The sequence below is a fragment of the Geotrypetes seraphini genome, chromosome 4 (assembly GCF_902459505.1).
Source record: "Geotrypetes seraphini chromosome 4, aGeoSer1.1, whole genome shotgun sequence".
Taxonomy (NCBI): domain Eukaryota; kingdom Metazoa; phylum Chordata; class Amphibia; order Gymnophiona; family Dermophiidae; genus Geotrypetes; species Geotrypetes seraphini.
In genome coordinates, this window is record NC_047087.1 from 286,500,372 (window position 1) to 286,517,939 (window position 17,568).

The 17,568-nt window shown below is 40.9% G+C and overlaps 1 protein-coding gene across 9 annotated transcripts in view; it reads left to right on the forward strand.

Moving 5' to 3' along the window:
• The window catches only part of LDB1 (LIM domain binding 1), a 297,290-nt gene that overhangs the window by 249,329 nt on the left and 30,393 nt on the right, over nt 1-17,568 (forward strand). For 6 of the 9 annotated variants that reach the window (XM_033940979.1, XM_033940977.1, XM_033940985.1 and 3 more), the window contains exons 7-10: nt 6,044-6,166; nt 12,597-12,680; nt 14,542-14,665; nt 17,305-17,453. In XM_033940979.1, coding sequence (XP_033796870.1) covers nt 6,044-6,166; nt 12,597-12,680; nt 14,542-14,665; nt 17,305-17,453 — 480 coding nt within the window. The remainder of the gene's footprint in view (nt 1-6,043; nt 6,167-12,596; nt 12,681-14,541; nt 14,666-17,304; nt 17,454-17,568) is intronic. The other 3 variants (XM_033940978.1, XM_033940986.1, XM_033940984.1) reach the window with 1 other exon arrangement.

The following is a 17,568-nucleotide window of genomic DNA, read 5'->3' on the forward strand; positions in this document are numbered from 1 at the left end:
TGTAGTTTAATTTTGTGGTTAACCATTATGTGTTGTTAATAAGATTATATTGTGTGTATATTTGAAAAATGAATGGAAAAAATAGTGTTACAATTAGTGATATGGGACGCGGTCTGGGGCAGAGATGGGTGGGGTCTGGCCCACAACGTAGGCCAGTGTTCTTCAACCGCTGGTCCGCAGACCGATGCCAGTCCACAAAATAATTATTTTATTTCTGCCAGTCCATAGGTGTAAAAAGGTTGAAGAACACTGATCTAGATCATCATAAGTCTGTGCTTCTAATTTCCCTCAATCTTTCTTCTGCGTTCGATACCGTGGATCATGATCTCTTACTTGGACACCTAGAAGCTAATGGTATCACTGATCATGTTCTTGCATGGTTTCGCTCCTATTTTGAGAATCGTTCTGCCAGTCCAAATAAAATTTCTTCAAGCTATGGAATTCCTCAAGGGTCTATTCTTTCTCCACTTCTATTTAATATTTTTCTTGCACCTTTAATGACTCTTTGTCAATCTATTGGATTCAATGCATTTGCTTATGCAGACAATATTCAACTTCTATATCCAATAGATACTGAGAATCCTTCAGAATCAATATCAATTACCAAGAAACTTGAGCAAATACATCAATGGCTCGCTACTAATAGACTTGCTCTTAACATTTCCAAATCAAATGTAATGCGTTTTCTATAGAAAGAAGGCCTAAAATGCAACCACCCCATTACACTTACTCTTCAGGCAGTCACTACCATCAAAATTCTAGGGGTCATATTCATGTCCTATCATGATCACATTAGCAGTATAGTCAAATCAACATTTTTCAGGTTACGGCAAATTCGCTCAATTTCTAAATGGTTAGGACCAAAATCCTTAAACATATTAATCCATTCACTGATCATTTCCAAAATCGATTACTGTAATGCCTTATTCAAGGGTATTACTCAAAAAGAGATCAGGCATTTACAGATAATTCAAAACACCTCTATTAAAATTATCATGAATGCAAAAAAGTTCAACCATGTCTCTCCACTTCTTAAAAAATCTCATTGGCTCCCAGTATCGCATAGAATAGTTTACAAAATATGTCTGTTATTTAAGGCCCAACTCCATAAGTCTCCAGCTTTTATCGACAGGATTCTAATTCCCTACGCTTCCACTAGAACTCTTCGATCTAATGACCAACATTTGCTAACTGTTCCATCACTTTAAAACCATTAATTTCACGAAGAGAATACATTTTTTCCATCGTGGCCCTCTAATTGTGGAATTCCTTGCCAATCTACTTAAGGGAGGAAAAAACGGTAGATTAAAGAGTCAGTTAAAATGTTTTCTTTTAAGGATGCATTTGACTGCTAGACATCGTAAAAACACCAAAACTAAAGCAATATCCATCTTTTTTAAAAAACAAAACAAAATTCCCTCCTCTTGTAATTTTCCTTGATTGTCTCATCTGCCTCCAATATTGTATTTCTATCCTATTTACCCTACTAGTCCTGTCTGTTATGAAAGTCATGTATTTGTTATATGAACTTTTTGTTCCCCTGTGTACTGTTATAAAATATTTTTAGAATTGTACATCGCCCTGAATATATGAGAGGGCGATTAAACAAATTTTAAATAAACTTGAAACTTGCAGTACAGGCTACATTTGTCTCCCCCTCCCCACACTTTTCATGATGTCTAGGGGTTTGAGGGTTTGGCCCAGGAGGTCCGACTATCAGCCTAAAGATCCCAGTGAACTGGCTGAGTGACTGGAATTAGAGGGCCTCTCCTAAAGCAGCTATACCTGAGAGGAGCTGAAGCAGGCAGCAGCAGCACCACCACCACCACCATTCCCCAGCAGGAGGTCTGTAAGACTATGATAGCCTTTGGAAAAATGGGAGTGGGGGGGTGGTCTTCAAAAACTGTTTTTTTATTGTTTCTGCAGCTAGAGCCTTGGTCTCCCTCCCACACTAAAACTATTTTTTGATGTTTTGGTCAATCCTGAAATGATTTTAAGCTGTTTTTAGCCCTCTTGGATTTTCAAAATTATTTTTTCTAAGTTCTCAGAATCCTCCAAAACACCTCACTTTTCTTCCAAAGTACCAGGGATGGAGTCCTCTGACTCTAATACACCTATATCATGTCTTGTTTGCAAAGGATGGGAGGCTGAAGAATCAAGAATATCCTTTAACCACTTGCTGGGTCAAGTGAAACTGTGAGGCAGGAACTTCAAGTTCAGCTCCCTCGTGGCAACTGAGGCATGGCACATGGCTATTTAGCCTGTTTGGGGAGTGAAAATTCCCCCAGGAGTCCCAGAATAGTGGCACAGCATGCTGAATTGACTCGGAGACCCCCACAGTCCAAGAAGAGGCATTGTGGAAGATTGTTGCCTCAAGTCCTTACTGGACAGCAGACCTTGAACAGCTAGACATCAGATTCAAAGATCCTTTCAGGGATCACAATGTTTTCACCAGTATACCTCAGGAGGCTTGTCACAGAGAACCTATCAAGGATCCAGATAAGAGAGATTCCAATAACCAGAAAATCCAGACTATAGGTTCCCAGGCTACAATGGCAACCAAGAAGCCACAATAATGCCAGTCCTTCCAGCCGTCTCACAGAAAATTGAAGGTCAGATTTTGGACTTTCTGGAGGCCTGAGAACACATAATGACAGATCATTGGGTCTTGGATATTATCAGAGAGAGTTACAAGACAGAGCTCGCATACCCTCTGTCTGACTGGGGTTCATGGGGTTTCCGGCAGGCCGACCAGACTGAGTGGCCCAAGTACAGGCAATGTTAAACAAGTTGCTGGACATTGAAGCCATAGAACCAGTTCTGGAAGAACACTTGGGCTTCTGCAGATACTCAATATACTTTGTCATGCCCAAGAAAGGCTCCAATGACTGGAGGCCCATCCTGGATCTCAAACATGTCAATGCATCCCTGAGGGTTCTGCGGTTCTGGATAGAGGCAGTGAAATCTTTCATTTCAACAATCCAGCCTGGATTTGACTGAAGCTTATCCCCACATTCAAATTTTCCCGGCACATAGAAAGTTCCTGAGATTTCACATCTTGGAGAATTGCTACTACTTCTCAGCATTGCCTTTTGGGCTGGCAATAGCACCCAGGAAGTTCACCAAAGTGATGGTGATGGTAGCAACTCATCTTTGCAGAGCAGGCTGGCTGGTGCATCCTTATTTAGATGACTGGCTCATCAGAGTCCCCTCCCAAAAGGAGGGAGAAAGAGCAGTATGGCAGTTATAAAAACTTTACAGAATCTGGGCTGGATTGTAAACTTTTGCAAAAGCCAGTTAGTTCCAACTCAGTCTTTGGAACACTTGGGAGTTCTCTTCAACATGGTGGAAGGCCGAGTTTTTCTTCCAGAGGCACACAGACAGAAGCTTTGAGGACAAATCATGAACCTCTTGTCACAGCCAACGCTGATGGTGTGGTACAATTTCCAGGTGCTGGGATTGTTGGTAGCTGCAGTACAAGTAGTGCCTTGGGTGAGAGCACATATGCATCCACTCCAAGATGTGCTGTTGTCTCATTGGTTTTCTTAGAGGGACTCTCTACAAGCTTCTCTGCCTTGGACAGGAGGCAGCATGCACTGGTGGCTCAGATCGCAGTCTCTAGCGAAGAGAAGTCCACTTCAGATCAATTCCTCTGTTATGCTGACCATTGATGCCAGCCTGTTCAGTTGGTGGGGCTCACTGCAGCAGTCAACTAGTGTAAGGGAAATGGACACCATCCCAACAGAAGTGGTTGATTAACAGACTAGAACTGAGAGCAGTACGCCTGGCACTACAGAAACTACAGTGTGTTCTGGAAGGCAGAGCTGTAAGAGTATTCTCAGGAAATGCCACGGCAGTAGCCTATGGCAACTGGCAGGGAGGCACCAGAAGTGCATCACTCCAGCAAGAGGTGAAAGCCCTGTTCCGTTGGGCATAAAAACAACTGCTAGCCATCACGGTGGCACATGCAGTTGGAGTGGACAATGTACAAATGGACTATCTCGGCAGCGGACATTGGACCCAGGAGAGTGGTCATTGTCTTTGAGAGCATTCCAGGACATTGTCAGACATTGGGGGCGTCCGATGTTCGATCTATTCATGGCAGCACACAACTGGAAAACGCCACGGTTCTTCAGCCAAAGATATGAAATCAGAAGTGCAGGCCTGGACGCCCTGGTTCAACTATGGCCAAAGTCTGGACTACTATAGCAGTAATCTTCGTTGCCCTAGATTGGCTCAGGCATCTGTGGTATGCACATCTAGTATGCCTACAAGAGGACAAATATCTCTGACTCCAGATGGGTCCGGGTTGCTTTGGTTTTATGGCATGGTTCTTGAGCACATGGTCATTACCACCCTACTGAAGGTCAAGAAGCCATTCACTTTTTGAGTATATGCCAAGGCATTGGAGACTTTTCGGCCCTGGAACAATAAGGAGACTCTGGAGCCTAACAAATCTCTAGTATTGTCTGTACTGCCCTTCCTACAAGAGGGCCTGGACAAGGGATTAGCAGTGGTATCCCTTAAGGTGCTGTTGGCAGGCCTTGCTTGCTTTAGAGGCCAAGAAAAGAGTTTCACTAGAGGCTCACCCAGACATTATTAGATTATTCAAAGGTGCCCTGAAGCTTAGGCTGCCAGTCTGAGATCTTTTCCTTCCTGGAATCTCAACATCGTGTTAGAGGGTCTTTGGAAGGCCCCATATGAGCCTTTGGAGGAAGCTTCTGTCATGGATCTTACGATCAAAGCAGTATTCCAGTTGCAGTTACCTTGGCTAGAAGAGTTTCAGAACTGCAAGCTTTGTTGTGCAGGGAATCATTCCTAAGGATTATGGAAGCGGGTGTGACCTTGCATACAGTACCTTCCTTTTTACCAAAGGTGGTTTCAGCATTTCACATCAACCAGGAAGTCAAACTTCCAGCTTTTCAACCTACAAGTTCTAAGAGGAAAGACAAGGCTTTAAAGATTCTAGATATCCGCAGAGTTTTTTTGTGTTATTTGGAAGTGACTACAGTAATGAGTTTCATCTATCGGACCATCTCTTTGTATTAACCACTACTTCTATAACACTGAAGGGCTTACGTAGCACTGTACATTTTGACATTAGACTGTCCCTGCTTAGAAGAGGCGAGACAAACCAGCTTCTAAGGCTACAATTTCCAGGTGGATTTGGGCAGCAATCTCCTTTGCATACATTATTATCTATGGCAAACTACCACCAGTGTTGCTGAAAGCACATTTGACAAGAGTAGCAGCTTCCTCTTGGGCAGAGTTACAGGCAATACCTCCAGAGGAGATATGTAGATCAGCTACATAGTCTTTCCTTCATAAGTTCACTCACTTCTATAAGGTAGATATGGCTTCACAGGAGAATTTAATGTGTGGATCCTCTAATTTGAACAGGCTTATTATCTATTCCACCTGGGACTTTGGAGACTGCCGAGGTATATCCCTATGATTCAGCATACCATCCCTATTGCACTAGAAAAAGAGCTTAGGTCCTTACTTGATATATATTTTCCAATAGATAGTGGATATATAGGTTCTGCAGGGCTTCTTCGTGCTGTCTATGAAAAGATGTCATTTAGAAGATGATGGGGAGAAGAGGAAGAATTAAATGAGTTCTTTTGCCCCTTGCTACCTTGGACTGTGCACTAAAGAGATGTTATGCTCTGTAGTATAATTTATTTTATTTCAATCTGGTGTTAGACACATATCTAATACTTCTACTGTCATGTAAGCTGCTAGCAGTAAAATTGAGTTTCTGAAATACAGAGAAATTTGTTTTAGAACATTAGGAGACCTAGAAAGTAGAAAATATAGGAACACTATAAGAAGCCATATATTTTCTAGTTTATTTCAATGTATTAACATATGAATATCTGACCAGCCACTGAATTAATTTGATGGAATAACTGAACATAAAGTTTGTTGTTGTGTAACTAGGATAACATTGTACTGTAGGAAGGGTAATCTGGAGTTTGGCTTATTACAGTCTAATTTTGTTTTTCTGTTAAACTTTTCTACAACTGCATTCCCCTTCTAGGTATGTGTGGAAGGGCGTTTGTATCTGGAGTTCATGTTCGATGACATGATGAGGATTAAGACATGGCATTTCAGCATCCGGCAGCATCGAGAACTCATTCCACGCAGCATCCTTGCTATGCATGTAAGTAGAGTATGATATACAGGCTTTGAAATCTCAAGAGCAAGATTGAGGGAAGGGATAGGAAGACTAAAAGGAGGTTGTAGAATGTGTGGGTAGAATTAAAGAATGAGAAGTTTAGGAAATAACTAGATTTGGGAGTATTTGAAATGAATGAAAGAACATAAGAATTGCCGCTGCTGGGTCAGACAAGTGATCCATTGTGCCCAGCAGTCCGCTTACGCGGCAGCTCTTAGGTCAAAGACCAGTGCCCTAATTTAGTTTAGCCTTACCTGCTTGCGTTCTGGTTCAACAGGAACTTGTCTATCTTTGTCTTGAATCCCTGGAGGGTGTTTTCCCCTTTAACAGCCTCCGGAAGAGCGTTCCAGATTTCTACCACTCTCTGAATGAAGAAGAACTTCCTTCCCTTTTAACTTTAGAGAGTGCCCTCTTGTTCTTGTGGAAAGGGTAAACAACCTGTCTTTATCTACTAAGTCTATTCCCTTCATTATCTTGAATGTTTCGGTCATGTCCCCCCTGTCTCCTCGTTTCAAGGGAGAAGAGTCCCAGTTTCTCTAATCTCTCACTGTACAGTTTCAAGTTTATTAAAATATTTGTTTGACCGCTTAATCTAATTTCTAAGCGGTTAACATAATAAAATTACATAAAAACAAGTTAAACAGTTACATTGAGACGTATATTAAAACAGGGAAAACAAGTGACTTGCACAGACATACGGCAACAAAGGGACATATGGGGAAGAACTACAATTGATATAGGATAGGCAAAACATAAATGGCTAAACAATAGGTTAGGAAAAAAATTATTAATAAAAATTAAGATTTAATTATTAACTTGGCCCTTAAAAGAGCATTTTAACCAAAAGCGTCTCGGAATAAAAATGTCTTTAATCCTGTTTTAAATTGTTTTATATCTGATTCGTTACGAAGATATATAGGCAATAAATTCCAGAGAGAAAGAGCAGTAACAGCTCCAGCCCCTTAACCATTTTAGTTGCTCTTCTCTGGACCCTTTTGAGTAGTACTGTGTCCTTCTTCATGTACGGCAACCAGTGCTAGACAAAGTATTCCAGGTGGGGCGTACCATGGCCCGGTACAGCGGCATGATAACATAGTAACATAGTAGATGACAGCAGATAAAGACCCAAATGGTCCAGCCAGTCTGCCCAACCTGACTGAATTTAAATTTTTAAATTTTTTTTCTTAGCTATTTCTGGGCAAGAATCCAAAGCTCTACCTAGTACTGTGCTTGGGTTCCAACTGCCAAAATCTCCATTCAAATCTACTCCAGCCCATCTACACCCTCCCAGCCACTGAAGCACTCAACAGCCCATCTCCCACCAAACGACTGTGCAAGTCTGCCCAGTACTGGCCTTAGTTTAATATTTAATATTATTTTCTGATTCTAAATCCTCTGTGTTCATCCCACGCTTCTTTGAACTCAGTCACAGTTTTACTCTCTACCACCTCTTTCGGGAGCGCATTCCAGGCATCCACCACCCTCTCCGTAAAGTAGAATTTCCTAACATTGCCTTTGAATCTACCGCCCCTCAACCTCAAATTATGTCCTCTGGTTTTACCATTTTACTTTCTCTGAAAAAGATTTTGTTCTACGTTAATACCCTTCAAGTATTTGAACGTGTGAATCATATCTCCCCTGTCTCTCCTTTCCTCTAGGGTATACATATTCAGGGCTTCCAGTCTCTCCTCATACGTCTTCTGGCGCAAGCCTCCTATCATTTTCGTCGCCCTCCTCTGGACCGCCTCAAGTCTTCTTACGTCCTTCGCCAGATACGGTCTCCAAAATTGAACACAATACTCCAAGTGGGGCCTCACCAATGACCTGTACAGGGGTATCAACACCTTCTTCCTTCTACTGACTACGCCTCTCTTTATACAGCCCAGCATCCTTCTGGCAGAGCCACTGCCTTATCACACTGTTTTTTCACCTTTAGATCTTCGGACACTATCACCCCAAGGTCCCTCTCCCCGTCCGTGCATATCAGCTTCTCTCCTCCCAGCATATACGGTTCCTTCCTATTATTAATCCCCAAATGCATTACTCTGCATTTCTTTGCATTGAATTTTAGTTGCCAGGCATTAGACCAGGGGTGTCAAAGTCCCTCCTCGAGGGCCGTAATCCAGTCGGGTTTTCAGGATTTCCCCAATGAATATGCATTGAAAACAGTGCATGCACATAGATCTCATGCATATTCATTGGGGAAATCCTGAAAACCTGACTGGATTCCGGCCCTCGAGGACCGACTTTGACACCTGTGCATTAGACCATTCCTCTAACTTTTGCAGATCCTTTTTCATAAAGTATCTACTCTGTTACAAATCTTGGTATCATCTGCAAAAAGGCACACTTTTCCTTCTATCCCTTCAGCAATGTCACTCACAAACATATTGAACAGGATTGGCCCCAGCACCGATCCCTGAGGGACTCCACTACTCACCTTTCCTTCCTTCGAGCGACTTCAATTAACCACCACCCTCTGGCGTCTGTCAGACAAATCCAAGTAAATTACATCTAGCATATGTCCTCGATCCAGCTCTCTGGTCACCCAATCAAAAAATTCAATCAGGTTCTACTACTACTATTACAATGATTTCTATAACACTACCAGACACATGCAGCACTGCAGAGTCACAAAGAAGAAAACAGTCCCTGCTCGAAAGAGCTTACAATCTAAACAGGCAAGACAGACAAACAGGATGTCATAGATATGGATAAGGGGAATGGTTAATCAGCAGGCTGGGTTGGAAGGCAGAGGAATAGGGTTAAGGACTGAAAGCTATATCAAAAAGGTGGGTTTTCAGTCTGCTTTTAAACAAGGGAAGGAGCTTGACAGACAAACTCAGGTAATTTATTCCAGGCATAGGGGGCATCTAGATGAAAGGAACAAAGTCTGAAATTAGCAGTGGAGGAGAATATGCATGAAAGAAATTTGCATATAATAGAGGCAGTATATTCAAATCAAGTTGATGCATATTCATTGTGGATATCTTGAAAACCTGACTAACGAGGGATACTCAGGACCGAGTTGAGAAACACTGATCTAGACAACTGGCTCATCAGACCCCTCTCTCAAGAAGAGGAAGAAAAAGCAGTGGCGGCAGTTGTGCAAACGTTGCAGAGTCTGGGCTGGATTGTAAATTTTCGGAAGAGCCAATAAGCCCCCATTCAGTCTTGGGAATGGAGTTTTCTTCAACATGGTGGAAGGCTGAGTTTTTCTACCAAAGGTACGCAGACAGAAGCTTTGGGGGCAAATTACAAAGCTCTTGTCGCAGCCAGCGCCTACAACATGGCACTACCTATAGGTTCTGGGCTTGATGGTGACTGCCATCGAAGTAGTCCCTAGGCAAGGGTACATATGCATCCATTTCAGGATACACTTTTGTCTCATTGTTCTCCCCAGAGAGAATCTCTAAAAACTGCTCTACTCTGGATGGACACCAATAAATGGCTATGGTATCTTAACTTTTATATCACTCCAAATAGTGAAGTAGTATACCAACAAGCAAGGACTAGATATTCAAAACCTCTTAAAAAATTCTTCAATAACTGTATGTGGAAGCCTCAGTCCCACCACTCCACCGCTTTACCGTTTGCACCTGCGGGGAGAATTACGTGGTGACCTTCATCATTGGCTATTCCGCATTCATAAATATTTAAAGCAAAAATAATTTTAAATATGTTTCAATATGCGTTTAAAGTGCTATGTGCCATTCTCTTTTTATTTGCTTATTTATAATACTGTGTACTTATCTCTGCGTCCGCCAACCTGGGAACCAGACCCGACATGTTTCGCATTATTACGCTTTATCAAGGGTCTCCCTACATGTTAAAAAGAAGGAAGCCGTTAAGTTATTATTCATATACTGCTCCCCCCCTTCAGTCATGGCATGGTTCTTGAGCGTGCGGCGCTAGCCAAGAAAAAATATTCAGAAGTGGCTATTACCACCCTTCTGAAAGCCAAGAAACCATCCACTCTTTTGGCATATTCCAAGACGTGGGATACTTTTCAACGCTGGTGCAATGAGGAGAATCTGGAGCCCAACAAAGCCCCAGTATTGTCTGTACTGGCCTTCTTTCAAAAGGCCTGGACAAGGGCTTAGCAGTGACATCCCTTAAGGTGCAGATGGCAGACTTGGTTTGCTGTAGAAGCTGAGAGAAGAGTCTCCCTGGCTTCTCACCCAGATATTAGATTCTTCAAAGGAATCCTGAGGCTTAGGCCACCAATCCGAAATCCTTTCCCGTTCTGGAATCTCAAAATCGCGGTAAAGGGTCTTCAGAGGGCCTTGTATGAGCCTTTGGCTGAAGCTTCTCTCATGGATCTTACCATCAAAGTGGTGTTTCTAGTTGCAGTTACCTCGGCAGAAGAGTTTCAGCATTGCAAGCTTTGTCATGCAGGAAACTCATTCTGAAGATCACAGAAATGGGAATGACTTTGCATACAGTACCTTCCTTTTTGCCAGTGGTTATTTCAGCATTTCACATCAACCAGGAAGTCAGGCTACCAGCCTTTTAACCTACGGGTTCTTAGAAGAAAGATAAGGCTTTAAAGCTACTGGACATCTGCAGAGTTCTGTTGCATTACCTGGAAGTGACTGAGTTTCATCTATCAGTCTATCTCTTTGTCCTAACCAAAGAGTGAACCTGAGGCAGACCAAGGCCACCATTTCCCAGTGGATTCAAACAGTGATCTCCTCCATCTATATTGTCTGTGGCAAAACAACTGCCGGTGGTGTTAAAAGCACGTTCAACTAGAGGAGTAGCCTCCTCTTAGGGGGAATCGAGGGCAATAACTCCAGAAGAGATATGTAGCTCTGCGACATGGTCTTCCCTAAACACTTTCACTAAATTCTATAGGGTGGATATGGCAGCCGTGAGTATTCCACTTTTGAATTCTCAGTACTGAAAGCACTCTTCTTTCTCCCACCCGGGACTTTGGGGACTGCTTAGGTATGCCCCTAATGTTCAGCATACCATTCCTATTGCATTGGAAAAAGAGATTAGGTTCTTAACTTGATAATATCTTTTCCAATAGATAAGAATGGTATGCTGAACCATCCACCCAGTGCTTTCTGATGCGCCTGTTTATGCCTTAAACTTCATGGTCCTTGCTATAGCTAAGACTTTTCTCTACCAGTTGGACTATGGGTTCAGAATCAGTTTGTAAATAGAATCCAAAGAGATAATTGAGCTTCACTAATATTCAAGCTATTGCTTTTATTTGATGTGTGATACTGTTCAATGGTAATGTTCATTCAGTTATACATTAAAGTTTCATTATTGACTGTTATAACGTTATATGACCAGATCAGAACCTTGGTTTTGGGGAATTCCCCGTGTTCCTCCCTTTCCTGTCTTTTACTCTAGAGCTGTTGCATGTTTTAGAATGAACTGAAGGGGGCAGCAGGCTCCTGGGAGAAGAAGGTGTTCAAAAGCTGTGATTGACAGCTTTCTGCAGTAAGCTCGCAAGAATGGACAGAGTACCCTAAGGTTCAGCATACCATTCACATCCACTGGAAAAGATATTATCAAGGAAATAATCTAATCTCCCTTTTATTTTGAAAGCTTTGAGTCTGTTGTGCAGATTAGTGAAACAAATTTCTACTTTAGTTCTGTTTTTTAGATATCAATATAAAAATGTACAAAGGTGTGAAGTCCTTTATAAGTCACTGTATTTATAATAAATGGCCCTCTTTTACTAAGCTATAGAGGTTTATACCACGGCCTAGATGCTAAATACTCAGATGCTCATAGGAATTTTGTGAATGTCGGAGCATTTAGCACTCCGGGCCGCAGTAGAATCCTTTACCGCGGCTTAGTAAAAGAGGAGGTAAATTACTATCATTATCAAAAAGCCATTCTGCATTCTCACACTGCTATTTTTAATCCCATGATCATTCTCTGTAAGTTGCTGAGTTTTTTATTTCAGGGTAAGTTCTGGAAGACTTTTAAAGATACAATTTGTTTTCCTTCTTATGATGAGCAAGATGAAACTATGTCATGGGCCTGATGCATCTTGACCAGTCATAGAAACATGATGGATGATAAAGGCCAAATGGTCCTTCCAATCTGCCCATCTGCAACATCTACTATCTTCTTCTCTCTCTAAGAGATCCCACGTGCCTATCCCATACTTTCTTGAATTCAGTCTTTGTCTCTTATCACCTTTACCAGGAGACTATTCCACGCATCTACCACCCTTTCTGTAAAAAACAAAAAGTATTTCCTTAGATTACTCCTTAGCCTATCACCTCTTAACTTCATCCTATACCCTTTTACCCTGGAGTTTCCTTTTAATTAAAATAGACTGATTATGCCAGCAGGGCTTGTATATTTAATAGCCAAAACCTGGAGCAATAGAGGCTTGTGCATATTAGTGGTCTTGTAACGGAGCATTTGTTTTCCTCTTTGTTAGGCCCAGGATCCTCAGATGCTGGACCAGTTATCCAAGAATATAACAAGATGCGGACTTTCAAATTCCACACTCAACTACCTCCGAGTAAGAGTGCATATTTTTCTGCTAGTCAACGTGGCAGTTCCCTTCATAAAACTATCTGTCCTTTTACCAAATTGGGTGTTTAGAGAGGCTATTGCTTGATAATACTGAACACTTATAAGCTGCTGTGCAAGGGCATTATATTTTTCACATGCCTTCCAAGACATACCTTATATTGGCTATAAGCCTATAATAAAACCTGTCTTAACATTTATAATTTTTATTAGGGATGTGAAGTCATTTGAAATATTTCGGGTGTTTTGTATTACTTTTAACTGAAGCATGGAAAAACCGACAAAATTTTGTTTATTCCCCATGTTGCCTCATAACATTCATCATTGACAACATTGCCTCCAAATGGGAACAAAAATTTTAAAGCCTAAATAAAATGAAAAACCCATCAACAACATGGGAAACTAAAGAAAATAAAATTATTTGGCCTGCACACCCCATTACTAATCACACTTCTGATTGAAAAATGTTGAAATGAAAAATGAAAAATGAATTGAAAAATGAAAAATGTTGCTGAATTACAAGCACATCAATTCATTTATGGCAGCATGAATTTTGAACATTGAAACAAACTTGACTGCTTCACTAAAGAAAAAGGGGACATGCAGAGTGCTGCGTTTGAAGAAGTGGGCATATGAAAGAATTTATCATATTTCTAATATAGTGGTACCTCGGAATCCGAATGCCCCAGAACTCAAACACTTTGGAATCTGAACTTTTTTTGTAGTAAATTTTTTCCCGAATCTGAACTCTGCTTTGGAATCCGAACGCCCTGCACATTGTATGTGTGTGTTTCTGCCCCAGAATTTGAATGCTGCTTTGAAATATTTGTTAATATTTTACCTTAAAATCCAGTGTATTTACTGTTAAAATTTGAGTTTGTGGGACCCAGGAATGGATTAATCCAGTTTCTATTATTTTCAATGGGAAAATTTGTCCTGGAACTCGAATGCTTTGGAACTCGAACAGGGTTCTGGAACGGATTAAGTTCGGATTCCAAGGCATCACTGTAGTTGTTTTCCACTCAGATTCCTTTCAGAGCTTACAGGGACAACATCAGAAACTTGCAGGAGCCACATTTTCTGCAGTGAAATATCTGACTCGTTTCGGTATGATATCTGCATGAGTACTTCAGGGGCAAAGGAAGATGAAACATTCTTTCTAACTAGTAACAGCTGGGAAGACTGAAACAGTGATTAAAATAAGTTACTTTGATTCATAATGATCAGAGAAACCTGAGATGAGCTTTCTTTCTGATCTGTTCATTATTTAATTATTTAATAGGCTGACATCGTAATGGTTTTGTCTTTTCTCTTATTTCAACCATGTTGCATTTTATTCTTATATTTCTTATCTGCATGGTTTGTATTTTCATCTTGATCAATTTTATTGAAATGTTTGTACTTTTATTCTGATATATTTCATTGAAATGTATGTACTGCCTTTTGTTATATTTTATCAAGATTTTTATTGAAAATGTTTTTTTCTTCATCCTGTGAGCCGCTTAGAACCTCCTCAGTATGGTGGCATATAAATAAATTATTATTACATCAACCAACTAGATTTCATCCCCCTCTTTTTTATATTTACTTGATTTAGTGGAATACATTTGCTTTGCCAGCTTGCCATCTGTTCTTGAATAACTGAGAGCAGATACATACAATTGAAGGATGATGACGTGTTAGTTCCTGATAATAGGTGCATAGTGACTTCTCATACTTTAATGTAGAAATGCTGTATAGCATTCTAAAACTGTCAATAAGCTCCTCTTTCATAGCTTCTGCATCACTTACTTAGCAAGTGTTATAAATGCTTTATATTGACTTCCCTATCTTTCTTTACATTTTTTCAGCTTTGTGTAATTCTAGAACCAATGCAGGAGCTTATGTCACGACATAAGACCTACAGCTTAAGCCCCCGTGACTGTCTCAAGACTTGCCTGTTTCAAAAGTGGCAAAGGATGGTTGCGCCCCCTGGTGAGAGACATTGGCACTTGAAAGAAGAAAAAGTTTATTTTATGTGGCTTTCTTTTCCACTAACCATTGGGATACTTATTATTAAAAAAATTTTCCAGCTAGAAAAGAACTGTAGGGAGTAATGGTTTCATTCTTTATCAGTGTGATTTCAAGATAATAATAATAATAATAACTTTATTTTTGTATACCGCAGTACCAGAATAGTTCAGAGGGTCTAGCCATCTGACAAGCAGCAGGAGGATTAAAGCTGCTAAAAACATTGTTTATTTGTACATTTTAACACCTTCTCTTGCTTCTTTATTGCTTTGTGTTTAGAAAAGGTGTCATGGGTTTCAAGTTATGTTGAAAAAACATAGGCTACCGGCTTTTGTTCCTCCACAGATTCCTCCAAGGGCTAGATTCTCTAAATCTTCCGATCCTGTACTGGTTTTGCGATCGTTCCCCAACCCCGATTTGATTCACTAAACTGCTGCCCAGTCAGTCTCCGATCCGATCCAACCCATGCAAATTAGTAAAACCCCATGCAAAATAGCCAAGCGATTGATTCACTAACAATTGCTTGGCTATTTTGAATCGGGTTTTACTATCCCAGGGGAAGGCAATTCTGGTCCTCGAGAGCCGGAGCCAGGTCAGGTTTTCAGGATATCCACAATATGCATGAGATAGATTTGCATCTCAAGGAGGCAATGCAGGAAAATTCATTGTGGATATCCTGAAAACCTGACCTGGCTCCGGCTCTCAAGGATCGGAATTGCCTACACCTGTACTATCCTAAAGCCCAACTGCTGCAGTCCTGTCAGTAACTGTGTTACCAACAGATCTGCCTGTTTTTTTTTCTTTTTTTTTAATGGCATTGATATTTTGCGCGTATTACACATGCAAAATATCTGACCAATAACAAAAAAATGGAAAAAAAAAAATTCTCCTCCCCCATCTCCACAAAGCGCTCCCTCCCTTCCCGAACCCCCAAAAATGTCAGGAGGGATGCCGACTCCCTCCTGCCATCAGCGCACCACGATTAAAAATATGGCTGTTTTAAAATCGGCCAGGTATGGGCCAACCGATTGAATTGCTATCTTTAGTGAATCTGGGCGGGCCTAAGTACTTCTGTGCCATTCCATTATAAACATGTACTATAATACCATTCCAATTATAAACATGTACTATAATTGAGGGAGATATGTAACTATTAGAACATAAGAATACCCTTACTGGGTCAGACCAGTGGTCCATCAAGCCCAGTAGCCCGTTCTCACAATGGCCAATCCAAGTCACTAGTACCTGGCCAAAATCCAAGGAGTAGCAAAATTCCATGCTAGCGATACAGGGCAAGCAGTGGCTTTCCCGTGGCTTTCTGAATAACAGACTATGGACTTTTCCTCCAGGAACTTGTCCAAACATTTCTTAAAACCAGCTATGCTATCTGCTCTTATCACATCCTGTGGCCTCGCATTCCAGAGCTTAACTATTCTCTGAGTGAAAAAAAAATTTCCTCCTATTTGTTTTAAAAGTATTTCCCTGTAACTTCATTGAGTGTTCATCAGGGGATGGGCTTTGTAATTTTTGACAGAATGATCCACTTGTAATCGTTCTACTCCACTCAGGATTTTGTAGACTTCAATCATATCTCCTATCAGCTGTCTCTTTTCTAAGCTGAAGATCCCTAACTGTTTTAGTTTTTCCTCATACGAGAGGAGTTCCATCCCCTTTACCATCTTGGTCATTCTTCTTTGAACCTTTTCTAGTGCCACTATATCTTTCTTGAGATAAGGAGACCAGAATTGAACGCAATACTCCAGATGAGGTCGCACCATGGAGCGATACAGGGGCATTATAACATTTTTAATCTTGTTAACCATCCCTTTTTTAAATAATTCCTAGTATCCTATTTGCTTTTTTGGCCATCGCCGCACATTGGGTGGAAGATTTCACCGTATTGTCTACGATGACACCCAGATCGTTTTCTTGGGCACTAATCCCCAAGGTGGACCCTAGCATCCGGTAACTGTGATTTTTCCCAATGTGCATCACTTTGCCTTTGTCCACATTAAATTTCATCTGCCATTTGGACGCCTAGTCTTCCAATTTCCTAAGGTCTGCCTGCAATTTTTCACAATCCACATGCGTTTTAACAACTTTGAACAGTTTAGTGTCATCTGCAAATTTGATCACCTCACTCATTCCAATTTCCAGATCTTTTATAAATAAGTTAAATAGCACTGGTCCTAGTACAGACCCCTGCGGCACTCCATTGTTTACTCTCCTCCATTGAGCAAAATTAGCATTTTATTCTACCCTCTGTTTTCTATCCAATAACCAATTCCTAACCCACAACTGAACTTTGCCACCTATCCCATTACACTTTAATTTTCTCAAGAGCCTCTCATAAGGAACTTTATCAAAAGCTTTCTGAAAATCTAGATACACTATATCAACTGGCTCACCTTTATCCACATGTTTATTCACACCTTCAAAGAAGTCAAGCAAATTTGTGAGACAAGATTTTATTTATTGATAACATTTACCACCATTCTGGATAACTACCAAATCAATGCACTTACCACTAGAATTGTGTCAATGATTTGTAGAACTGAATTTTAGTTGCTTGAACCTTGCTTTTTTTTCTCTTCCTCGTCTAGCTGAACCAGCCCGGCAAGCACCAAGCAAGCGCAGGAAAAGAAAGATGTCTGGTGGAAGCACCATGAGCTCTGGAGGAGGGAATCAAAATAACACCAACAGTAAGAAGAAAAGCCCTGCCAGCACCTTCGCACTCTCCAGTCAGGTACCTGTAAGCATCCAATTTTAATTCTTTCTCTTGACCACAAATTTACTTTGGTACCAACTTGTCCATCTTTTTCTCTCACTACTTTTCATTTGAACACACAAGGTATGCCAAACTGAAT